General features: G+C 44.5%; 2 protein-coding genes across 3 annotated transcripts; both read left to right on the top strand.

The window, feature by feature from the left end:
* Window positions 1–578: 578 nt before the first annotated feature.
* Window positions 579–23,108, top strand: VPS33A (VPS33A core subunit of CORVET and HOPS complexes). Of its 2 annotated transcripts, XM_025889719.2 has the most exons (13): window positions 579–722; window positions 2,138–2,203; window positions 2,652–2,779; window positions 3,664–3,850; window positions 10,206–10,322; window positions 11,272–11,446; window positions 12,207–12,400; window positions 13,786–13,912; window positions 14,793–14,860; window positions 15,438–15,575; window positions 17,719–17,856; window positions 19,516–19,684; window positions 20,467–23,108. In XM_025889719.2, exons 1-13 carry the CDS (start codon window positions 621–623, stop codon window positions 20,646–20,648), a joined length of 1,791 nt encoding a protein of 596 aa, XP_025745504.1. In that variant the 5' UTR covers window positions 579–620; the 3' UTR covers window positions 20,649–23,108. The 2 variants fall into 2 exon arrangements, with proteins under 2 accessions (XP_025745504.1, XP_073737320.1); XM_073881219.1 differs by lacking the exons at window positions 13,786–13,912; window positions 14,793–14,860.
* A 2,874-nt stretch (window positions 23,109–25,982) lies between these two features.
* On the top strand, window positions 25,983–26,117 carry LOC141370627 (uncharacterized). Its single transcript, XM_073880955.1, has one exon. It carries the CDS (start codon window positions 25,983–25,985, stop codon window positions 26,115–26,117), a length of 135 nt encoding a protein of 44 aa, XP_073737056.1.
* The last annotated feature ends 316 nt before the right edge of the window (window positions 26,118–26,433 follow it).

Here is a 26,433-nt window from a genome sequence, read left to right as displayed (position 1 = left end):
CACATATCCTCCTAAAACAATAGTTATTAAGCAATTAAGTTCCGGGCACCCTTCTAAGCTTTTAATATGAAACATGATGTAAATTCCATCTTTTTGATCCTCACAACTCACAAGATAACATACGAATTTTACTGATGCAGTGGGAACATGATTCCACGTGGGACAGTTATTTGTGTGAAATACCATGCAGTGGAAGTTTACCAGGAAGAGCTAAAGAGACGTCACATGACAGATTCCCTCGGCCGCTGTCCTTTTTTGTAAAGTTTAGCCTACAGACTAAGAGAGCAAAGCGAAGGGCTTTCTGATTGCTACACAAGATTTCCATTAGAGTGGGTATGCTAAGAAGAAAGAGTAGGGTCCAGTCCCCGTCTCTCAACTCAATTCTCCGCGCCCAACGACTCCTGGACCGGGGCAAGGTCCGGATAGGGCCGGGGGTCTTGGGGGAGTGTCGGAACCGACGGGGAAGAAGGAGACGGCGGGCGCTAGGGCCAGGAAAGACAGCAGACGTCGGCCCATTCCAATTTCCGGGTTTGCGTGCAGTCAGCCGCCTCGGTCACGTGACGGTGCTGCCACGTGACCGCGCCCGTGGGTTTAGCCAGGAGAGGGGGCGGTGGGGCAAGATGGCGGCGCACCTGTCTTACGGACGAGTGAACCTGAACGTGCTGCGCGAGGCGGTGCGTCGCGAGCTGCGCGAATTCCTGGACAAGTGCGCGGGAAGCAAGGTGAGGGACGGGAGGCGGCGACAGTGCTCTCCAGCCGCCCGTCCGGGCTGGCCTCATCCGGTGCCTGACCGCCTGAGCTCCAGGTGTACGGGGTCCCTGGGACTTACGAGGAGGGGAACAGGTGGGACCAGTGAGGCGGGGAGAGGAACCTGACGGTGGGTCCTGAGGCACACAGTCCACAGAGTCGGCGTGGCATAGCAGTTGTTTCCTTGCAGCAGAGTAAGCCACTGTGGTATCTCAGTCCCTCGTGAACCACCTATGTCAGGTGCCCTTCAGGTCCAGAGGGGCAGGTGTGGTGCCCCCTGAGATCCGGACGCGTGGGGCGGGTCCGGCCCAAGGACGTAGATGGTCCAGTGCCCATGCATTACAGAGATCATGCGTGTCGTTGCATATCGAACCGTCGAAAGTCTCTGAAGCTCCAACAGCTTACAGCCTGCTGCTCACACGGATTACGAAAGAAGTTTAGAGTTATTTGAGGTTTTAACGTGGCCATTCTGAGGATTGTTTCTCCTGTTAGACGTTTACCACCACTCAGCTCACAACTGAGTGAGAAATTGTAGATCAGAGACTTGATAGGATTTCTTCTAATCGGTGTCACCTTTCTCCTCTCCCCTTAGGATTTATCAGGCCCCCTTAAGTAATTGGCAGTACAACTCCGAAAAGAAAAGGAAAACTGGGGAATCTCAAGAATCAGTCGTAGGAAGAATAGAACCCCAGGAGATAGAGTGGGTACTAGCAGCCATTGAGAGAAAAAAAAAAGCAGGCTAAGTCCTAGGTGCCCAGTTCAGGCTCAAGAAATGACACTGAAATCTGAATAAGATCGTGGATTGGATCAATGTCAGTATCCTGGATGTAATATTGTACTCTGGTTTTGCAAAATGTTACCATTGGGGGAAACTGGGCCGAGCATAGAAGGGCTCTCTGTATTATTTCTTACAAATAAATGTTAACCTACACTTATCTCAGTAAAAATTTCAGTTAAAAAAGAAGGGGGCACCTGGGTGGCTCAGCCAGTTAAGCGTCAGACTTGATTTCTGCTCAGGTCATGATCTCAGGGTCATGGGATCGGGCTTCGTGTTGGGCTCCAAGTTGGGCTCCGCACTCAGCACGGCGTCTGCTTGACTTTCTCTCTCTCCTTCTCCCTCGCCCCGTGCACTCACTCACACTCTCTCTCTCTCTCTCCCAAATAAATAAATCTTTAAACAAAACAAAAAATCAGCAGTATCATCACTTGTCCAGATGCTGGTTTTTCTTTAGACCTATAAGATATGAATGTGGTTAGAGCCAATTAAAATTTTTGTTAGTTCAGAGTTTGAAGCAAATATTCCTACTACGTATGACTGCTGTTTTCTGTGGGTGTTGTTGAAATTCCTGACATTAACCATAACGAGAGTATTTCTCCTCTTCTCCTACAGGCAATAGTTTGGGACGAGTATCTCACAGGACCGTTTGGCCTGATTGCACAATATTCACTACTGAAGGTAAGTGAGCTATTTGGGTTTTGTTCAGGCATTAATAATTCTAAACTTCAGCAATAATAGGATTTTACATTTTCTCCCGAGTAATTGGCAAAGCTCTTTGGTCTTTATAGACAGTGATACTAATGCATGTCTAACATTCTTTATACAGTGGTCCATTGGCCAGTGATTTTATGCTGATCCTAATTCTAGGGAAATTACTAGCTTTGTATTATGTGACCATTACCTAGTGTCACTGACAATTCCTCGTGTGAGGGTCATTTGAATTCAGGTGCAGTAGCAGTGACTTAATCCTGAAAATTTTTCCTTTATACATCTGGCTTTGGGGAAACTAAATTTTGCTAATCAAGTAATAATGTCATTTGGCTGGGAGTGTTAATGATGTCTGAATCAGGATAGGATAGGTAAAGTTCAGGGTTTTTGTTAACCTTTTGTGTATGTGTTTTCCTAGGAACATGAAGTGGAAAAAATGTTCACACTTAAAGGAAGTCGTTTGCCCGCAGCTGATGTCAAGAATATTATCTTCTTTGTCAGACCCAGGCTAGAACTGATGGATATAATTGCCGAAAATGTGCTCAGGTATCTCTCAGAGCTTATGTTTGGTCCAAAAGAGGTTGGTCCTTCTCATGGTTTTAATGTCCTGAGCCTCTTATTGCAATTCTTCATCTTGCCAGTGCATGGAAAGGTGGTCTTTTAGAAAACAGGGCAGGCGTGAAAGAACATAAGAGGGCAGATGGGAAACTCATGAAGTTGTTCAAACAGTTGGAGAAGGGGGGCAACATATAACCCCATTTTCAGGACAGCTAAAATTGAGACCTATATCAATAGAAAGGACTCTGATTACAAAACCAAAACCCCTAATGGTTATTTTTCAATACACTCAATATAGTGTGCTTGAATTTCATAAGCAAAATAAGTATGAGCTGATTAAAATTTAATATAGCATCCAATCTGTAGAGGAAGTTCTCAGCCCCATCTGCACTCTGTGGTACAGTTGATTGATGTGGCCCTTAAGATCTTAAAAGCATATGGGCTATTTTGGGAAGTCCACTGTCAAGGAGACTAGACCTGGGAGTCAAGAGTGATCTTTCATTTTCCTGTAAGACTGTGTCACTGCATTGGTGGGGTTAAAGAGTCATTTGTTTTCAGTAAGACACAGATACCCTGTTTCAATAAACCTGAGAGCTTTAAAGCCCCATAAATGGTTTAAGAGAAAGCTAGAAAATGCATCACGAAACACTGGCTGTGAATCAATGCCTCTTTCCTGTCATGGAAAAAGAGAGCAAAGGAGCAACCATATAACACTTTGAACCTGGAAGTCAATATGTGTATGTTTATCTGACCAGCATTTATTTAGTGCCTGCTGTGTGCCAGGCCGCGGGCCAGGTGCTGGGAATAAAATAAGTGAAATAGGCTACGACTCATAGGCGCTTGTAAACTAACAAATGTTACTTCATTTGCAGTGAAGACAGACGTGGTCCAACAAGAGATTTCCACATTTTGTTTGTGCCACGACGTAGTTTACTGTGTGAACAGCGGTTGAAGGATCTGGGTGTTCTGGGATCCTTTATTCATAGGGAGGAGTACAGCCTTGACCTCATTCCATTTGATGGGGATCTCTTATCCATGGAATCGGAGGGTGCATTCAAAGTAAGTTTGACATTCTCCTTTTTAATGTCAGACTTTGATTTTTGTCGTATTTGTGAGCATGACAGCGTCAGTGATCCTGTTTTCATTTGCATTTCTGTGATTGCCGTGAAGCTGAGCCTCTTTCCATATGTTTATTGACATTTAAGATTTTTCTCTTCAGCAGATCTTCAGCTTGTTCTTTTTTGTTGCCCATTCTTTCTTTTTAAGGAATTCTTTGTATATTCTGGACACGAATCACTGGAGGTTATAGAAGTGGCAAGTACATTCTCCCAATCTGTGATTTGTCTTTTCATTATGATATCTTTTATCCTGTAGACATTTCCCATCATAAAGTGCTTTATTTTTGTAGTAATAGCTTTATTGAGACATAATTCACATGCTACAAAATTTACCCTTTTACAGTGTGCAGTTCACTAGTTTTCAATGTATTCAGAATTGTGCAGCCATTGCCACTGTCTCATTGTGGAACATTTTTCTCCTTTCAGAAAGAAACCCTCTGCCCATTAGCAGTCACCCCCTCTCTCCCTCCGCAGCTCCTGGCAGTCACTAGCCCATTGCCATCTGTATGGAGTTGCCTATTCTGGAGATTTCTTATCAACGAAATCATGTAACACATGGTCTTTTGTGTCTGGCCTTTTTCTTAGCATCATGTTCTCGAGGCTCATCCATGTTGTAGCAGATTATCAGTCCTTCATTCTTTTTTATTGTCAAACAGTATTCCGTTGTAATAATAGCCCACATTTTGTTTATCATTCATCTTTAGTGGACAGATGATGATTTTTCACCTGTTGGCGATCATGATGCTGTGAACATTCTTACAAGGTTTTGTATGTACATGTGTTTTCATTTCTCTTACATATACCTGGAAGTAGAATTGCTGGGTCATACGGTAAAACTCTGTGTTTAACATTTGGAGGAGCTGACAGACTTTTACACAGTGACCGCACCGTTTTCTGCTCCCACCAGAGATAGATAAGGGTTCCAATCTTACATCCTCAGCAACACATTGTTATCTGTCTTGAAGTTTGCCATCCTGGAGAGTGTGAAGCATTATCTCATTGTGGTTTTGATTTGCATTTCCATAGTGACCAGTGATGTGCTTCTTGGCCATTTGTATGTCTTCCTTTAAAGAAATATCCATTCTTATCCGTGGTGCATTTGTTAAAGTGGGGTAGTTTATCTTTTCGTTAGAAGAGTTGTAAGAATTCTGGAATGTTTGGGATGCAAGTTCTTTATTGGATACATGATTTGCAAATATTTTATCCCATTCTGTGAGTTTTTTTCACTTGGTAAAAGTGAAACACAAATTTTTTTTTCAACCCAGAATTTTTCATTTTAAAGTTCAGTTTAACTGTTTTTCCCTCTTGTTGCTTTTGCTTTTGGTGTCCCATCTAAGAAATCATTGCCTAACCCAGACTAATGGAACCCTTATGTTTTCTTCAAACAGTTTTATGGTTTCAGTCTTACATTTAGGTCTTTGAGCTATTTTAAGTTCACTTTTATCTGATGTGAGGTGGGGATCCAGCTTCATTCATTTGCATGTGGCCGTCCATTCGTTCCAGCACCATTCGCTGGAAGGCGGTACTTTCCTCATTGAATTGTCTTGGTGCCCTTGTTGAAAATCCATTGTCCATAAATGTAAGTGTTTATTTCTGATGTCCCAATTCTATTCCATTAATCAATATGCCTGTCCTTATGCCAGCACCCTACTCTCTCAATTACTGTGGTTTTGTAGTAAGCTTTGACACTGAGAGGTAGGAGTCTTCCAAGTTAAAGTAGTTAAATATATCACTTTTATTCTTTTAATTTGTACTTTTTGAGTATTACTAAATCCTTCTCCACCCTGAAGACATAGGAAATCTTATATTTTCCTTCGAAAGTCTTGGAAGTTTTGCTTTTTACGAAAAAAAAAAAAGGTCAGGTCTTTGATTTAGCTTGAATTGTGTATTTGTGTGGAGTGTGTGGTGTGAGGTAGAGGCTCATTTAATTTTTTCCAGTTGGGTAGCCAGTTGTCCCAGCCCTGGTTTTCTCCGCTGCTTATTTTCCACATATGTTTGTAGCAAATGTGCACGCCTTTGTTCTTCAGAACTAAGAGTTTTCTTGCAAATGTAAATTTATGTATTTGCTTTATTTACCACCTTTATTTCAAAGAACACTTTCTCTCATAAGAATATTACTTTATCTTTAATAAAATGATTTGAAAGTGTTTTTTTTTTTAAGATTTATTTATTTATTTATTTTTTGACAGAGAGACAGCGAGAGAGGGAACACAAGCAGGGGGAGTGGGAGAGGGAGAAGCAGGCTTCCCGTGGAGCAGGGAGCCCAATGCGGGGCTCCATCCCAGGACCCTGGGATCATGACCCGAGCCGAAGGCAGATGCTTAATGACTGAGCAACCCAGGTGCCCTTGAAAGTTTTTGAGAACGTTATCCTTGCACAATGATTTCTTTGAGTAAGAAAGGATACAGAGTGAAAAGTAAGCCTCCCAGTGCTCAAACTGCCAATTCCCTGTCAGAAGCAATCACTATTACTAATTCTTTTTTTTTTTCCCCAGAGATGCTTTGTGTAGCTACAGCTCATAATATATATAAAATACCCTCCCCACTTTATACAAATGGTGGCATATACCATATAAGTTTGGTATCTTGCTTTATTCCCTTTTTTTAAAGATTTTATTTATTTGATAGAGACACTGCAAGAGAGGCAACACAAGCAGGGGGAGTGGAAGAGGGAGAAGCAGGCTTCCCGCCGAGCAGGGAGCCCGATGTGGGGCTCGATCCCAGGACCCTGGGATCATGACCTGAGCCGAAGGCAGATGCTGAACGACTGAGCCACCCAGGCGCCCCTTGCTTTATTCTCTTGATAATATTATCTCAAGATCATTTTCTACCATATGTGAAAATGCTTCTGTATTTTTGTTTGAAGCTGCATACCGTTGCATTGTTTGGAGTTACCATAATTTATTAAACCAGTCCCCTTCTGTAGGATATGTCAGCGTTTCTCACCTTGTGCTGTTGGAGGTGGTGAATAACCCTGTACGTAGGTCACTGTGCATGTGGGCCCTGTAACTGTAGACTGTTCTTTACTCTCCTTTGACATTTGTCTTTGGACTTTGCTTATGGTAGTTTTTGCCATGCGTGTTTTTCAGTGCACTCACATTTGTCCATATTTCCTTCCTTGATTCATGGGTTTGTGATGGAGACTAGAACTTTTGAGAACCTCTGGTGTACAAAAAAATTATTTGAAAGTTTTCTTCCCCAGGATGTTGTTAACAGTGATCACCGCCTTAAAAGAGTTAACTTGAGGCAGTAGATCTCAGTGGCACCACTGACTAATTTGAATAACGAAGGTTCTTTTTCTGCCATGTTCCCTAGTGGTTTGCTTATACGCTGAATCTCATCCAAAGATGGTATAGACTCCCCCCGCCCCAACATTTTAAATGAAAAATTTCAGACATACACAAAAGTTGAGAGTTTGACAGGGAACACCCATATACCCATCACCTAGATTCTGGAATTACCATTTTGCTATATCTGTTTTATCGTGTAGCTGTAATGGTATACCCACATGTCATTAATTCACATCTCTGTAATTAATGTGAATTGGTAGCAGCTGAGGAAAACTTGTCCCGGCATGACAGACCCTGTCCAGAGGAGAGATTTCCTGTTTGTTTTTCTGATGATTTGCAAAAAAAGGACAGAATTATTTTCTGCTGGGAATCTCAAGCTCTTGGTTTTATATGTTTACTTCAGATTCTGTTTAGAAATTAGATATTTTGCCTGGATGGTAAAGCTGAGAATTCCACCTATTGCAAAATTCAGCCCCAATTTCTGATGGAGTTGATGTAATTTTACATATTTATGTGATTTTAAACAATGAGCATTATTTAGTGATTTTTGGCATCAGAAGGCACGTGTAGATCTTTCTATGCTTTGGGGATGTGATTAGGATCTTCTCCATCATTGTTCTGTATAAAATGTGGGAATCAGAGTTCACCCTGTTGAACGCTCAGTAACAGTGATTAATGTATCACAGCCTTCATACGTACACATAAAAATCAGTGTATATTAACCCGTTAACTTTATAGAAACTGTTGGCTGTTCTATTGTGTAGGTATGTGGGATTTGGAGGTCAAAAAGTATTTAAATGTTAACAGTATTAGCATTTGTCCCTCCCAAAATGTCCTCCTGGCTTAAAATTCCACAAGTGCACAATAGAGTTGGGATATTAACACAAATTATCACCCCCCCGACACTTATATTAGAGCAAAAAATTCAAGATTAATATCTGTTTTTAACTTTTAAATCTTTTTTAAAAGATAGCCTTGTAAAAGGAATGTCTGGGGTGCCTGGATGGCCCCTTCGGTTGAGCATCCAACTCTTGATTTCAGCTCAGGTCATGATCTAAGGGTCATGAGATTGAGTCCCATGTCAGGCTCCATGCTCAGTGGGGAGTCTGCTGGAGATTCTCTCTCTCCCTTCTCCCTCTGCCCCTCCTCCCACACTTGCTCACTTTCTCTCTCTCTAAAATAAAAATAAGTAATCTTAAAAATGTCTGTAGTAACACAACTTTTTAAATTAAAAATAATATGAATGCTGGGGTACCTTGCTGGCTCAGTCTGTAGAGCATGCAACTCTTGATCTCGGGGTTTTGGGTTTGAGTCCCGTGTCGGGTATAGAGATTACTTAAAAATAGAATCTTAAAGGAGCACCTGGGTGGCTCAGTTGGTTAAGTGTCTGCCTTCGGCTCAGGTGGTGATCTTGGGGTCCTGGGATTGAGCCCCATGTCAGGGTTCCTGCTCAGCGGGGGGTCTGATTCTCCCTCTTCCTCTGCCCCACCCCCCACTCATTCGTGCTCTCTCTCTCTCTCTCTCTCAAATAAAATCTTTAATAATAATAATATGAATGCTATTTTGAGAGATGTTCCCTACTATTTTTTTTCTTGAATTTTTATCTGACTTCTGCTCCAATCAGGAGTTTTAAGTAATTTTGCCAGAAAGTGTGTCTTCAGACATTTTTTTTTCCACCTTTCCTTTTCAGTGAAATATTAAAATACCCCAGACTTGGAAGAGCCATCATCCGGCAGGGCTTCCAGTGGTGACCAGATACTCCTCACAGTGTCTTCGGGGGGACAGCCCTCCTTCCTCCCATGGGCAGAGTGCTCGAGTGCTCCACTCTCTTCCCTAATCCCTTTGGTACCCTTTCCCTCCTGGCTTTGGAGACTAGACACGTTGGGTGGGTGGGTGGTGAGCAGGTGTCTGGTGCGATATACCATTTTGACTTATTATTTCTTTTTGTGGGGAGGCAGAGGGAGAGGGAGAGAAAGATTCTTAAGTAGGCTCCACACCCATCACAAAGCCCTTTGTGGGGCTCGATCTCACAACCCTGAGATCATGACTTGAGCCAAAATCCAGAGTCGGACGCTTAACTGACTGAGCCACCCAGGCACTTCATGTACCATTTGACTTATGAGCAGACGATGATTGTGAAAAATAACCAAACAATAAAAGCTAACATTTATTAAGCACTTACTATATGTTTCAAGTGCTGGGATTTAATGTTTTACATGCATTTTCTTCATTTATTCCTTACACCATGTGGAATGTACTCCCTTCTACAGATGAGTAAATTGAGGCACACAGAGGTTATCTAACTGGCCTAGGGAGCAGCTGGTAAGTGGCACAGAGGAGCTCAGATAAAGGCGCCCTGAGTCAGTGTCAGAACTGAGCATTTCCCCTCTCGCTTCCCAACTGGCTTTGTGTGTATTTTGTTGGCCTTGACGAAATATACCTTATATATTTTATAAAGTAAAGTGTATTTTCTGAAAATGAGATCAGACTCTAAATTTCGTTCAGCTACCCCTTTTCACTCCTCAAGACGTTAGGACCTTTGTTATCAGCACATATGAACATCTCATGTTGTGAAAACTGCTAAGTATTCTGTTGTCTGGTCCTCTGGCACAAAGAATGTGTGCCTTTGTGGGTATTAGCATGTGGCCTTCCCCGAATGCCCTCCCAAAGTCTGCACTCCCCACAGGGAGTGAGAGAACCCATTCTCATTGTCCGTCTTTGTTAATCAGTTTACTTGAGATTCGATAAATAAGAAGAATTGGTGTGGTTGGTGAACAGTTTTCTTCCAGAAGGCTCTGCCAGGTGCTTCCACAGCTGCATCCCAGTAGCACAGCTGTTGGCCTTGTGTTCTTGACTGCCAAGTAGCAGCTTGACGAAACGGTCTTGTGTCCCCAGCTTTCCAGGCAAAGTGGGAAATAAGGGGAAAGTCCCGGGGCCAGACAGAGGCAGGCCCCCAGCAAGCACCCAGTGACTGGGGCCTAACAGTAACCACCCTTTCTCCCCGCAGGAGTGCTACCTGGAGAGTGACCAGACGAGCCTCTACCACGCAGCCAAGGGGCTGATGACCCTGCAGGCTCTGTACGGGACAATCCCCCAGATCTTTGGGAAAGGAGAGTGTGCCAGGGTAAGAAATGGTGCATGTTTCTGGGGTGAAGGAAGGGGTGCCCTGGTACCCAAAAGGGGAGCAATAAGAAGCTATCTACAAACAAGTACAGTCAATCCTATTTATGTGTGAATTCACCTAATTGCTGAAATGTACTTGTAACCCCAAATCGATACTTGCAGTGTTTGTGGACATGTCAAGAGCGGCAAAAAATTTGAGCTGCCCGCCCTGCACCTTCCCAGCTGATGTCCAGTACAGCGATGCTCTGCCTTCTTGTTTTGGCTCTTAAGCGGTAAACAGGTGTCCTTCCTGCCACTGTGTAGGGCCATGCACTACCTAACACCACGTTTTTTGCATTTTGGCTCTTTCTCTTGGTGATTTTACTCTTTCACGTGGCCCCAAGGGTGGTCCTGAAGCAATGCCCATGTTCCTGAGCTCAGGAAGGTTGTGATGGGCCTTACCGAGAGAATACCATGTTGCCTCAGCTTCCCTCAGGTGTGACTGATGGTGCTGTTGGCAGTGAGCTCATTGTTGGTGAATCAACAAGCTATAGGAAATAAAGTGTCTTTAAATAGAAACACACGTAAAACAAGGTTACACATTGATTATTTGATAAAAATCTGACCAGAGGCTCGCAGAAACCTAAGCCCGTATTTGCCCGACAGCGGTGGCTCGGTACTCGCCGAGTCCGTGCTCATGGCGACTTTGCAGGAGTCCCTCCAATACCGAGAACAGACTGCATCCGAGTTCTCGTGCCTCACTGAGTAGTGGCTGCCATCAGCGCACGTGCGTGTGCGGGAGTGCGTGGCCGACACCGACGCTTTTCTCTAACTGCTTATTTCTGACCAATCTCCGTCTTCCACAGTTTCTCTCCTTTTTAAATTTTTTGATTGTCTTTCTGTTTTTAGCTACATTTTAAACTCTGCTACTTCCCAGAAAAGTCCCACCTGATCCAATGTTTTTTTTCCAGCAAGTGGCCAATATGATGATCAGGATGAAGAGAGAATTTACAGGAAGCCAAAATTCAATATTTCCTGTTTTTGATAATCTCTTGTTGCTCGATCGAAACGTTGACTTATTAACGCCTCTTGCCACTCAGCTTACGTATGAAGGACTCATTGATGAAATTTATGGCATTCAGAACAGTAAGTAAAGTGACATCTGTGTTTCCTGAAAGGTCATTGGATAGAAATCTCCAAAAGGTCATTTTTTTTTTTTGGAGATGCTTTCTTAAATTAGAGGATATTTGAGAAAATACAATACTGACTTCTGGTTTTCAGACACCAGATTAAACAAAGTCCAAGCAAAAACTGCTGTTGTCGGTCCCACGAAGGCTGGCCGGATGCTTAGTGTGCAGGACTCTGCTTGTCCCCGTGAGCAGTGGCCCTGGGTTAGATGCAGGTGGCACTGCAGTTTGGAGAATGCAGACCCTCGTGGCTGGTGGTTGTTGGGAAAGCTTGTTGGAGAGGTGGCATTTGCACTGGGTTTAGGGAGGGGTAGGTGTAGAGGGCCATGGCGAGGGGCAGGCTGCATCAGAGACACAGGGATGCTGCTGTGGACATTGCAGTGGGGCGTATCCAGGGAAGGGCCGACACTCGAGGTTGGGGACACAGGATGGAAGACGGGGGAGGCCTCCTAGCGTTTAGGTGTGACAGGTCATTAGGTCAAAGTTCACAAACATGTTGGTTTGGTTTTGGAAATGCTTAAAATAGTCCTGATGTATTTCTTTATGATCAAAGTGTACTTTGATCATGGAAAAATCAAAACCTTAGTATTATATGCCATTGTTTCCTAAAGCTGGCTTACTTTTCTCCTGAGTTGGAAAATCCTGTTTTGTGCCTGGCACTTTGATCCGTTCTTCCAGTAAAGGCACACAGGTGCTTCCTCCCTTCCATTGTCATTCAGGTTATGTGAAATTACCTCCGGAGAAATTTGTACCGAAGAAGCAGGGCGATGCTGGGAAGGATCTCCCCACGGAAGCAAAGAAGCTTCAGCTGAATTCTGCAGAGGAGCTCTATGCTGAGATCCGAGACAAAAACTTCAACGCGGTGGGCTCCGTGCTTAGCAAGAAAGCAAAGGTGATCTCCGCGGCGTTTGAGGTGAGGCGCTTTGGCTGTGTCTTGCTGCAGCTCTGGGGGCTAGACTGCCCCCCCTCCCCCAGGAGAGGAAGAGCCTCTGGGCTTCGGTGCAAGTGCACATTTCTCTCCTAACGTGCAGGGTTACTTTTGGAACTTGTTCCCAGGTCCCATGACAGAAGGTGTAAGTTGGCTCCTTTTTTTGCAGAGTGGCGGGAGCAGTGTTTGCGGTTTAAAGGCTTTCGTTAGAAATATTTGTTTTGCCTTTTCCTTTTCATTTTTTCCTACCTCACTCAAGAGGAAGCTGGCTGTACTATAAATAAAAGATCCTCTAGAATAGAACTTGCGGTTTGGGGTGAAAGCTCTAAGTTTAGCCAGCCTGCCAATGGTGGCGGAGCCCCGCCGATGCGGTAGGTGACAATGCGAGAGGCGCTTCATTATCACCTCTTGCCTCCTCTTGCCCGGATGCTTGTTTACTCTTGGGTGAACTCATTTTGGAAACAGGGAAATTCAGTAAGCTGATAAACTCTGAATATTTAGACTTTGGAAAAGTAAACTGGGAGAATTTTTGAAAACTAATGTTGCACCGAGTATGTACTTCTAGATTTCATCTTTCTGAGGGATTATATTCATTCATTGATTTTCACATTTCTGAAGTTACATTGGTTTACATGATTCAGTTTTAAAAAAAAAAAATCCCATCACTAAGCGAGGTTTGCTTTGTGGACAATATTCAAGATTGAGATTGAGCAGTAAGAATGCGTTGTTTTTTTTTTTTTTTACAGAGGACACTTTTTGCTGTTTACATTCCCCTCTTAACATAATGTTTTTGTTTTTTATTCAGAAGTATTTCTGGGTAACCTAATAGTGCCCCCACAAATACTCAGATGCCCCCAAATACTAATCACGATAGGAACCCGGGCATGGGAGGAGAAAACCTCACATGTTTGCTCTCTGAAGAACTAACACAGTAATCAGGCACCATGAACTCATCTTCTCTGTTTTTCTTGTAATGGCGGAGCTGGGTTTGGCCTGATTTATTTGTATTCCATTTTTTTTTCCACTTTGATATAAATTATACATCCTGTGAGCAACACACAGAGCAGAGCACTTAAAAATAAAATACCTTCAGGGCACCTGGGTGACTCAGTCAGTTGAGCGTCTGCCTTCGGCTCAGATTGTGGTCCCGGAGTTCCAGGATCGAACCCCGCGTCGGGCTCCTGGCTCAATGGGAAGCCTGCTTCTCCCTCTCCCTCTGCCCCTCTGCCCTGCTCGTGCTCGCTCTCGCTCTCTCCCTAAAGTAAATAAATAATATCTTGAAAAAGAAGCAGAATAATTCTAAAAATAAATTAATAAATAAAATAAAATATCTCCCCTGCTTGATGGGTCTGCCATTTCCCCCATTTCAGGAAAGGCACAACGCTAAAACGGTTGGGGAGATCAAGCAGTTTGTTTCCCAGCTGCCCCACATGCAGGCAGCAAGAGGCTCACTTGCAAACCACACCTCGATTGCTGAGTTAATCAAAGACGTTACCAGTGAGTATCCTTTGGAGTGATGATTTTCATCAGGGCTGACTTGCATGCACACTCTGACGCCGGGGTCACGGGCACCATGATATCTCCTCGGGAAAGGCAGCTCTATTTGAACATTGTTTGTCATTCTCAGTGTTAATTAAGTGCATGCATGTTCATAGTTAAATGTGTTTCATTTGTGGTTAACTCACTTTTTCCCCGTTATTAATATAATCCTAAGACAAGATATTTGGAATAGTGATAAGAGAAAAAAACTCTTCTGTAAGTTTGCCACCATAATGAGGCTCTTTTTTTATCTAGTTTTTTCCCCTCGTTAAGGGTTCATCAGAGCAATGTGATGTTTCTGCTTTTGTTTTTGTTTTTCCCTTGAAAAATTCCTTCAGAATTGGTAGAGAGATCACATGTTGAGTATTTTGAAAGAGTTCAGAAGATGTGTGTTAAATCAAAGACGAGTTTATTCATAAAACTTGGGTGCCATGTATTATGAAGTCTACTTTGAATCTGAAGTAAAACTTGGTGTTGGAAAATCAGTCCTTTGTTTTCCTGTTAATAGGACGCAGTTAAAATGGGGTTGAATTTGATGATGATCGTGAAGTGCTAGGGAGATTAGCTTTCCCTGGTACCAAGGCTAAATTCTTGGGATCTGTGTTGAGTCCTAAGGACAACAAAGGGGTACAGTGCTGCATGTCGATGTAATTTAGGAACACAGGGTTGTAGGGTTTTCCATGTTTTAGAAGATTGTTTTCAGATGACAGTTGGAGCCTTTTGCTTGCTTGTGTTTTTGCGCGTCTTGTTTCTTAATTATCTTCTGTGTAGAAAAGCACACTGCTCAAATCAACATTTATTTAATTTCTAAGTTGCAAATTTGCTAATTACATTTTAGCTTCTGAAGACTTCTTTGATAAACTAACAGTGGAGCAGGAGTTTATGTCTGGAATAGACACTGATAAGGTATGTGAACAGTAAAACTAACAAATCATTGGTGATTTGTCAAACGTCAGATTATAGCTAGAAAAGCAACCGTGTTGATTCCCATGCCTTGCCGAGGCATTTTTGAGAGCAACTGCAAAATGTGGAAGTCCAGATTTCTCCAAGTCATGGGTAGTTAGCATTGCTCTGTGCAAGGCGCTTTCCAGCCCCTGCAACCAACCATCTTTAAGGCCTGTCGTAGATAAATGAAGATATTGCTTTCTGAGGGAACTGCTCATATAATTCCTGTAAATATCCACCTGTATTAATACATTTAAAATTATGCAATTTCTGGAAATTCCTATTTTCTAGAAAATCTCCTATTTCCCAAGAAAGTTCCTATTACTTTGCGGCCAATAAATCACTTCTGTTATTGAGACAGACATGGTCACAGACACCCCAGACATTCAGGAACCTCTCAGAAGGCTGTCTGCTGTGTTCAGACAGGTGGTTGCATTGCCTGAGTGTGTCCTCCACTTTGAAAAATAATCGTAAATACCAAGTTCGTTAGGCCCCCAAACTGGATGCTGGGATACATACCTCTATATTTTGTTTCCAGGTCAATAGTTACATTGAAGACTGTATTGCCCAAAAGCACCCGTTGATCAAGGTGTTAAGATTGGTTTGCCTCCAGTCCGTGTGCAATAGTGGACTCAAACAAAAAGTTCTGGATTATTACAAAAGAGAAATTCTCCAGGTCAGTAGATTTCAAATTACTAATTTACCAAAGGAGGAAACATCTTTTTAACAAAGTACAGCTTAAAGCTCCTATTTTGGTATATTGTTTCCACTGTCTTAAATTTTTTTAACACCTAGAGGGGGTTGTCCTTGGTATTGATCACGGTTTACTGTGTTTGCATAATAATAACGGTTAATGTTTTTTGAGCATTTACTATGTACCAGGCTCTAGTGAAAGAGCTTTAATGTATTCTTTGTTTAATCCTCACTACAGCCCTGTGAATTAGATACTCTTATCATCCCTATTTTATGAATGAAAAAACTGAGGCACAGGGTCATTTTGTAACTTGCCCATGGTCACCTGGCTAGTGAGTAGCAGAGCCAGTGCCAAAACCCAGGGAACTGGGGTCTGGTGCCCTTGCTCTTAACCAGATTGCATTTGATGGAGGAGGGGACCTTTTTTGCAAATTTTCTGATGATAATCCCTTCACATGTACTTAAATTAAGCTTGTTTTACTTCATGATTAGGAAAAGGCCACCATTATTTAAAATATTCTCCCCTCTGTTTGAAAATGTCTCAGGTAGTATTTACTTGCTACCACCAGCCATAGTTAAGTACATTGTTATTAAAACTAAATGCTCAAATTTTTTTTTGGTATTATCTTTTAAAAAATTACATAGGAAACACATGCATTCTCATCATATAAGATTCAAATAAGGCGAAGCATCTGGAGCAACATGTGATCCTTCCTGCACCTCACTCACACCCCCATCGCCCTCCCCACATAGGACCAATGGCAACAGTTTGGTCTGTGTGCTTCCAGACTCCCTTGTTTGTATTTACAGACAAAGAATATTCACATTCACAGACTCTGGGGTAAGACTGGCTGGATCCATGTCCCAGCTCTGTTACTAAGTAGCTGTGTGACCTTGGGCAAGTTACTTAAACTTCTCTGTAAAATGGAGATAGTAATACCGCCTAGCACACTGGGTTATAATAAAGAGACTGAGTTAATGCACATATGACAGGCTTACAACAGAACACTGCCCCCCCCCAGAAAGTGTTATGTAAGTGTTGGCTATTACTATTATTATTTACCGTATCTTTTTATTTTTATTTATTAAAGATTTTTAAAAATTTATTTGAGAGAGAGCACAAGTAGGGGGAGTGGCAGGCAGAGGGAGAGGGAGAAGAAGGCTCCCTGAGGAGCAGGGAGCCCAATGCGGGGCCCGCTCCCAGGACCCCAGGATCATGACCCGAGCCGAAGGGAGTTGCCCAACCAACTGAGCCACCCAGGAGCCCCCTACTGTATCTTTTTAAAAATAGAAATAAAATCCTACTGTATATTCTATTATAATATTTTTTGTCCTTAAGAATATATCCAGGGGCACCTGGGTGGTGTAGCCAGTTGAGCATCCAGCTCTTGGTTTCAGCTCAGGGTGTGATCTCAGGTTTGTGAGATGGAGCCCCATGTGGGGCTCCATACTCAGCGGGGAGTCTGCTGGAAATGCTCCGTCTCCCTCTGCCACTTCCCCTGCTCGCGTGTACACACACACACCCTCTCTCTTTTTCAAATAAATTCTTAAAAAATATATATATATATCTAGATCTTTCTTATCAGAATGTATAGATCTGCCTTATTCTTTTTTTTAAGTATCAAATTATATCCCATATAAAATATATATTAATTTATTTGATGCTCACTTAAGTTGGGTCCATAAATTCTGACTTTAAAGTAAAAACTGTAGGGGTGCTGGCTGGCTCAGTTGGTTAAGCGGCTGCCTTCAGCTCAGGTCATGATCCCAGGGTCCTGGAATCGAGCCCCGCATTGGGCTCCTTGCTCAGCGGGGAGCCTGCTTCTCCCTCTGCCTCTGCCTCTCCCCCTGCTTGTACTCTCTCTCTCTGACAAATAAATAAATAAAATCTTTAAAAAAATAATAAAACTGTAAATCGGTCTTTGAAGAAGCGAGCTGGGTTAATTGTAATGGGCAGGCCCATCTCATCCTCCATGCTGCCCCTGTGTCCATAGACAGTCATTCCGTGGATTTGGGTAACGTGCCCCACAGTACACACTAAGTCCATTTGTTGGAAGTGCTCTTTTTAGAAAGTGGCAGAAACACTTTTCCTGTTCTGACATCAATCCGAACGGCTTGTCTTGCAGACATATGGCTATGAGCACATATTGACCTTGTACAACCTAGAGAAGGCTGGCCTGCTGAAACCACAGACGGGGGGCAGAAACAATTACCCAACAATCCGGAAAACGCTACGCCTCTGGATGGATGATGTGAACGAACAGGTGAGACACACCCCTCCACTTCAACTCAGTTTTTACTTACTGGTTAATGGTTTATCGTGGCCACCTAGGCTACTTGATCTATACATCCACCTTGCCCTTTCTAGAACAGTTTTCTAATGTTTTTTAGAAAGTAATGCATTCACATATCCTATCTGTCAGAATCCCAGCAGGGAACAAAGGGCGCTCTGACGCTGGGGAATTTGAGGGGAGTTTCTTAAGATGTGGGCAGGGTGGGAGCCGGCAAAAGGCCTGCAGTGGGGATTCCTTACCAACCTGGGCCCGAGGGCAAGGAGAGGGAACTGTTGCAGAAACCTGTTCCAGAACTTGAAGAGAAGAGCTGTGTGGAGAGGCCGTGTGACAAGACAAGGGATGAGAGGCCTCTGGTGGAGAGACACAGCCAGCCTCCTGCAGTGTCACAGAGAGGAAGCTGGGGCCGTAAACCCCTGACCTCACATGCTGCCCACTCTCCAGGTTCCATCTGGTGCCTCCCATTGGCCAAACCCAAAGAGGGCATGGGAGCACATTGGCATAGAGCCTACAGGTTCGCTTCCTGGACACAGAGCACGGGGAGGGGGGCAGGGGTGGTGGTGAAGGATCTGGAAAATGTCCAGCACGTGTGGTAGAAATGTCGGCCATACAAAAATAAGGCAAACAGTGAAAAGTCAAGTTCCCTCCACATCTCACCCTGGTTTTCCCTCAGAAGGAACCACTGTAACCAGTGTTTTTAATCTATCCTTCCAGGAAGATTCTGTGTATCTGGAGACCTTTTAATATAAATGATGCATATTTTATACCATTGGCTTCCAAAGTAGAGTGTACTTTGCCTTACATTTATTGTTGAGTCCAGTTTTTCTAAATTTCTTTTTCTTATTTTCTTTTTTAGACTTTCATAGGAACTTTATCAGGCTGCCTCCTGCAACAAAAGCTAATAATTAAAATGTCTCGTCCACCAGTGCCAGAATCAGATGATCTTCCCCCCAGGGGTGGAATATAGATACTCTTAATTTCTATGTTGTACAGGGTAGACAGTATACTAGTTCTCTTCCCTGTTCTGACCTGCCTCTCCTCACCCACCCCAACCACCACTTAACACTATGTCTTAAAGATCCCTCTGTGATCTACCTCATTCTTTTTTGTAAGTTTTTTTTTTTAATTGCTACATAGTGGTTTTGCCGATAAACCTTAATTTATGATTAACAGATTTCTCTTGATAGAAATTCAGGTTGTTTCCAGTCTTTTGCTAGAACAGACGGAGTTGCAGCTAATACATCTGGGCTTTGATCTATCCTGGTGGACAAGCCCCTCTGTAGGAGAAATGCCTGGAAGTCGAATGACTGAGTTCAAGGGATATGCACGTTGTTGCTCAGCTAGAGAGTGCTGGGTTTCCCTCCAAGAAGTTTCTTGCCAAAGCAAATAACAGCATTTCATGGTCAGTACCTAGAGATGCTTTGAGTGGCTTTTGCAAGATCTGAGTTGAAAGCGAACCTCAGGCAGCTAAGAATCAGGCCAAGCTGGGGTGGATTGGAGCAGAACGTTGCTGGAGTTTGTGTTTCTACCTTCAAAGCCAAATCACATAATTTTGGGTTACGCAAAAGGCCGCTGTTCAGTGGCTCTACGTCTCTATATCTACAGACTTTTTCCCCTTTAATTATTTAACAGAATCCCACGGACATATCGTATGTGTACAGTGGTTATGCCCCTCTCAGCGTGCGGCTGGCACAGCTGCTCTCACGGCCTGGCTGGCGCAGTATCGAGGAAGTTCTCCGCATACTCCCAGGGCCCCACTTTGAAGAACGGCAGCCGTTGCCCACGGGACTGCAAAAGAAACGTAAGTCGGTGGCCAGGATCTGTAGCAGTTACACACTGCTGCTGTGGTTTTCGTGGACTTGCAGTTGCTTTGTAAAGTACATTTGTAAGGTACGCAGCACTCAGAGTCCGGTAGACCTCTTTTGTTAGTCGCCAATGTATAGTGCAAGCGCTAGAACCCATCATTTCCTCAGGAGTAGCAGCTTTCAACGTCTGAGTTGAGATCAAAATCATGTTGCTGAGTTTCAAAGGAACTATTTGTACCAAGACACAGTTAACTTTTTTTTTCTTATAATGATGCCATGTTTGTTTTTAAGATTTATTTATTTATTTTAGAGAGAGAGGGAGAGTGAGCAGGGGGAGGGGCAGAGGGAGAGGGAGAATCTCAAGCAGACTCCCGACTGGGCTCAGAACCCAACTCAGGGCTCAATCCCAGGACCCTGAGATCATGACCTGAACTGAAGGCAGACACTTAACTGACTGAGCTACCCAGGCACCCCAGTGATGTGGGGTTTTTTTAAAGATTTATTTATTTTTAGAGAGAGAGGAAGAGAGCACATGTGCGAGAGTGAGTGGTGGGAGGGGCAGAGGGAAAGAATCTACAAGCAGACTCCTTGCTGAGCACAGAGCCCAATGCCTGGGCTCAAACCCACGATCCATGAGATCACAACCTGAGCTGAAACCAAGAGTTGGATGCCCAACCAACTGAGCCACCCATGCGCCCCCATGATGTAGTTTTTTAAGACATGGGAAGAGAAGCATCCCTAATAAATAATTCTTAATTCTGAAATGTTTCCCTTTTAGGTCAACCAGGAGAAAACCGAGTCACTCTGATATTTTTCCTTGGGGGCGTAACCTTTGCTGAAATCGCGGCCCTGCGGTTTCTCTCCCAGCTGGAAGACGGAGGTACAGAATATGTCATTGCCACCACTAAGCTAATGAATGGGGCCACCTGGATAGAGTCTCTAATGGAAAAACCTTTCTAGGCTGATCAAAGTCGACTTGAATGAACTGCAAAATAAACTGCTCCTTTGGAGAAGCTGCCAAAAGGAAGTGAAACCCCACTGAAGAGTAACAGAAGGATACAGAATTTACTTCGGGGGTCAGCCTCTTCAATTACACTGTTTTCTCCTTTCTGCTTCTCTTTTGTGTTTATAATTTCTTGAAGAAAAAAGAATAGAAGAGAATCCATCTGGCTAACAGAAACACCAGTTGTTAATGTTCTAAGCTCAGGGTCTTCTTAGAGACCTCTTGGAAACGTATTAAGGATGGTGGGGATGGATAATCTTATACAGCTGCACAAATGAGGTCAGTTGTTAAAATAGGAAGGCAGAAACGGATGGGTAAATATGAAAAGTGGAAAGTCTCACCCCTAATAAACAGTGCTTTCTTGAAGGCACATCATGCCTGGGGCAGTGGCTGGGTGTTGGGGCAAGAGCTGGTCCTGTCACTGAGTTGAGATTTCTTTTTCCTGCAGAGTATGGCACATTATATTTGGTGTCCTCAGCCTCTGTCTTAGGTGATCACTAAGGCAAGTGTTGATTCCTTCTGCTTTCAGTTCCTCTGCTTCTATAAAGCAAGAGGGGTGGAGGGACTTCTTTCTCCAAATCGAAGTTCATCTGACCAGCTAAATTTCTGTGGGTCTCATACTTATCAAGGGCTTTTTATTTTAATTTTATTTATTTATTTGAGAGAAAGAGAGAGAGAGCACGAGAGGAGGTTGGGTCAGAGGGAGATGCAGACTCCCCGCCGAGCAGGGAGCCCGATGCGGGACTCGATCCCGGGACTCCAGGATCCTGACCCGAGCCGAAGGCAGTCGCCTAACCAACTGAGCCACCCAGGCGCCCTATCAAGGGCTTTTTACATTGAGGAACGTGAGGATTGGGGAGCAGCTTCCTGAGAATTTTCTTAGACACTATTCAAAGACACTTTCTGAGCACATGTGCTGTTCACTCCACGACGTTTCCGTGGCAGATGCCTCCACTGAGGCATTGGTTTTCTTCCCCACCCATCATGGGCCCCAGCACCAGCGGGTCCCACCGTGTGCAGCAATGACTCTTGCTTCTTCAGCATTTGGCGACACCACCTCCATGGTAACTGTCGCATGTACTTCTCCACACTCAGCCTCTTGCATTTGTTTTGCTTGGAAACATATTGCTCCGTTGCAGTTCCTGGTCCGGTGACCTCAGCCTTCTCTGGGACAGCTCGTCGATGGTCTTGGAGTCCAGCAGTCGCAGCTGCTCCTGCAGGAGATGGTTAGCCTGTGGGGCAGAGGAGCAGGGTATTGGTCGAGAGTCTGGAAACCTGTGTGTGTTCCCTACCTCCCTCCTGCTTCATCCTAACATCTGGAAGTTAAATCCAAGAAGGGAACCAAATGGATGGCTTCGTGGCCCTTGCCCAAGTCTCCCCTTTGTTGGGGGATCAAGGTCAGCATCCCTCCTCAGGGGAGGTGTGGCCTCTGTTGTTTATCAGTAACCACATGTTTTATTCTCATTTTATTTCGTTGAGTGAATTTCTGGTAGCACATTGCATGCTATGAGTGTAAGAGAAATTCTACAATCAAAAAAAGTTTAAGAGGAGTAGAAGAGGTCATATTTAAGAGATCTGCTTCTCATGCATTCAGTTTGGCCTTGACATTCAGTATTTGGAAAACGGTCTTTAAAACTATGCTTATTTTAGAAAATCTTTTTTCAAATACTTGTTATCCCAGGGAGATTAGTTTATACCTTCCAGCCCCAGCTGTTGTCAGCCTCAGCCGCCTTAAGAGAATGAAATCCACCTTGTCCCTCAATGTTTTTGGCTCATGGGATTCAATTCAAGTCTGGTCAGGTCTCCTTGGCTGGGGTTTTTGTCCTATGAACAGATACTCAGTTGTGTCTCATGTGTCTACATTCACTTCTGAGTTTATTCTTGCTTGCTCAGAGCATAGTTAGGTCAGCTCCTAAAATGCATTTAGCAGAAGACTTAACAACATCAATTGCTTCATTTGTATGCAAATAGAAAGTGGTGGATAATTGTATATTATACGCCTTTGTGTAAGTTCACTTAATACTTGAAGCAGCCTTTGTCTCAAAGGAGTATGCCCTTACTGAGAAAGGGTATGTGAATGGTACATTTATTCCTAGAGAGGGCGGATTGTTTACATCATGTCTGGACTTTTGTCTAGTTAGGTAGGCAGTTCTGCTACACCAGCAACTCCATAAAAAAAGTCTATGTAGATAAAGAAGTCTGCATAGGCACTGTTCTGTGTCTTACTATACACTTCTGAATTTAGCCAACAGAGAAGTATTTGAATTGTAGTTTAACTGTAGAGCAAGAGAATACAGGCATATTGAGAGATATTGTGGCTTTGGTTCCAGACCACCCTGATAAAGTCAATATTGCAATAAAGCGAGTCAAATGCATGTTTTGATTTCCCAGTGCATATAAAAATTATGTTTACACTATCCTGTAGTCTCTTAAGTGTGCAATAGCATTGTGTTTAAAAAATTGTATATTCCTAAAGAATATGGCTAAAAAATGCTAACCATCACCTGAGCTTTCAGTGAATTGTAATCACTGATCACAGACCACCGTAGTGAATATAATAATAATGGAAAAGTTTGAGATACGAGAATTACCAAAATGTGACAAAGTAAGCAAATGCTGTTGGGAAAACAGCGCTGACAGACTTGTTCAACACAGGGTTGCCACAAACCTTTAATCTTTAAAAACCGCACTGTCTGCAAAGTGCAGTAAGATGAGGTGTGTCTATAATGGTTAAAAGGAGGAATATTAAAAGTAGCACATTTAATTCTTAAAGAGCACTGGGAAGGGATTGGGCAGTCTCGCTCTGCCCTCACTAGAAATGGATTACAGTTAACTGTGACATGCTGGTCCATCTCTTGTTCTCAGTTGTATGTTAAAGACTGGCCTGTCACCAGGAGGAAGTGTTTGTGTTCAGCAGAAATTCAAGAAGAAATACTTTTTAAAAAAACTACCAAATGAACTGAGTGTCTAAAGCAGCCAGGAAGAGGGACTGTTGTAAGGATGGCAAGGCGTAGAAATACAGCATCATGCAGAGTGAATCATGGAGAGATGGAATTGTACTTTAAAGCCAGATGTGTTTTACAGTCATAGGCTTAATGACCTGCTACAGAACATAGAGGGTGCCTTTTTGTCAAAGGCAAATAACGTAAACTTTCTCAGTTGCTCTTATTTCTAAAGGAACACCTGTGAATTTTAAGCCACATAATGTTTCTTAGGTTCAGTTACTGCGTGGTGACTAGAGCCTGCAGAGGCTGGAATACCTAAGTGCCCCGAGACATCCATTTGAAGGACGTCGGAGTGAAAGCCAACCGAACTGAGCCTACTTTAATAGCCTCTCTTCTTCATCTGTTGCTCTGGGGTGGGGTGAGGGTATAAATCTTAGCCATACTTTCTTTCCTGTGACTAGGCAGGACATAGAAGCCCTTCAGATGACCAATTCTCTGGGGGAGCAATTACTACTCACTGGCTTCCTGAGCAGCTTGATAATGTTCTGCTCCTGTTTTCAGCAGGGCTGCGGCCGGGGCAATGATTTGATAATAACAGACCCTGATTAAATTAAGGAGCCATTTGCTTCTGGATGATGATGTTGATAAAAAAGGGTTGATGTCCACACTCCCTGCTATTTTAAAGGTCAAAACAAAACAAAAAAACCCCAGTCTTTAACCACAAACTACAACAAAAAGCAAAACAATCAGTAACAGCATAAAGTTTGTGCTTTTTCTTCATTGTTACATCTGGGGAAGGGTCTGTTCTTTATTTGCTGAAATCCTAACTGGCCCTTTTTGCATCACGCTTGGAAGTTGAAATTGGAAGTGGGCTCATTGGGAAGGTGACCGTACAGTGTGTCTCTAAACTGCTAAACTCTCAGTTAGAATCAAGCACTCAGGAGCTCTTGGTTTTCTAAGCTCCTGTTTCTCACATACATACATGCATGCTCACACGTACATGTTTTTTAAGATAACAGCCTGTGCTGTAGTTGGACACTCGTAAGTGAAAGTCATTTGTATAATGGTTCTTCTAGTCTGAGACTCAGAGTAGGATGGGGCCCTCAATGTGAGCTTGTTAGAAAAGGATTTGGACTGTATCCCACCCGCAGTGTTGAGAAAAGCAAGACAAGAAGGGGCATGAAAAATCCCCTAGTGTACCACTTGCTTAGCCCCTCCGAGTCAAGAGCTTTGCAGGCATCCTTAGAGCCTGTGGGCTATGGTGGTGAAACAGGCAGGGTTGCCAGTGCCCCGCCTGGCCTGGGATGGGTTGTGCGCAGCTCCCTGATTGCTCAGGGACCACGTGGAGACTGTGATCGGTCTCTAGACCACACCTAGTTGGTGAGTGCAGCTGCTGCCCCACAGCTCTGCCGAGATCGCTGGAGTACGCACACGCCTACCTCAGACACCAGACCGGGAGGGGAACCGTGGAGCTGCTGCAGCAGAGGAGTCGCGGAAACTTTGCTGAGTGAGTGAAATGGGGAGAGAAGGAAGCTAGTGGCTGGCCCTGAGGGAAGTTTGTGATTGTTGCCTTGAGATTCCGTCTGTGGGGGAAGATAGCAGGACTGGAGCAGGTGCACAGGAGCACAGTGGGGAGAGGGAAGCCCAGAATCAAATTGATACCCACCTCTTGGCACTCCTGCAATACTGGCTCCCCACAAGGGCAAGCGTGCTGGACCATAAAGCAAACATTTTTCAAACTCCGCAGGTTGTCAAGCTTTGGAGTCCAGGGAATTGCAGAGGGGCTTCAGGGAGGGCCTGCTGTCTTCTCCCACCTGAATGGGTCTCTCCTGTTCCCTTCCCAGGCAGCCCCGACAGCTGGGGCTGCAGCTTGAGTGATGGGAAAAGAAAGCCTTACTCCACCAGGCCATTAGCAGCACTCACAGCATTAAAAATGCAGGAGGTGGATGGGAGGAGAGAGGGCCAGGGAGGAAGACTAATGCAGCAGCTGAGGCTGGGAAGAGACAGGCTTCTCTCTCCTCAAAACCCAGATCCAGATTAGGAGCCAAAGAATGAGGGGAACTTTTGGTTTAAAAGACTTCTATGGTGTAAATGCAAAGAGGGCGTCCAGCTGGTTGTTAGGGAGAAAATCAGTACTTTGGGCTTCCTTAGCCTTAGGACAGCGTGTTTACTCTTTTGAGGGCCAGGACCTAGCCTAGCTTCTTCCTGTGTCCACATTGCCTACAGCACTCCTGGCTCAGCAGCGCAGGCTTGGTGGGTGGGCTTCCGGGGGACCGTCCTCCTTGCGCGCTCAGGGACTCCCGAGTGCCCCTGCCCCGCAGGTCCTCGGGCCTCCCGCGCACGGCGATGCCGGCCTCGTCCACCATCCACGTGCTGCAGCTGCTGCGAGAGCTGCTGGCCTTCGTGCTCCTCAGCTACACGGTGCTCATCGGGGCGCTCCTGCTGGCCGGCTGGACCACCTACTTCCTGGTGCTGAAGTGACAGCGCCCGCAGCCCCGCCCCCCGCCGCGCCCGCCTCGCGCCCACCCCCCCCCAGCCGCCAGCCCCACGGCGAGCTGCTCCGCCCCCGCGCCGGACGCGCTCGGCTCGCTGACGGAAGAGCTCTGCGCCTCGCGCCCGGGCTAGGGCTGCCTCTGGAGGCACGGCCACGCCCGGGTTGGAGTCCAAGCTCCCCTCACGACGGCCGACTCCGCTCCGCCCGCTCCTCGCCCTCAGGCCCAGGGCCCGCCCCGTCCCCGCGCCGAAGCTCCGGCCGTTGGGCGTTCGCCGCAGCCGTTACTGGCGTTACCCTAAGCCC

The sequence above is a fragment of the Callorhinus ursinus genome, unplaced genomic scaffold (assembly GCF_003265705.2).
Source record: "Callorhinus ursinus isolate GAN/ISIS: 27379988/994484 unplaced genomic scaffold, GSC_fseal_2.0 scaffold41, whole genome shotgun sequence".
Classification (NCBI taxonomy): domain Eukaryota; kingdom Metazoa; phylum Chordata; class Mammalia; order Carnivora; family Otariidae; genus Callorhinus; species Callorhinus ursinus.
Note: the sequence above shows the minus strand (reverse complement) of the source record. Positions and strands in the feature narration are given on the sequence as shown.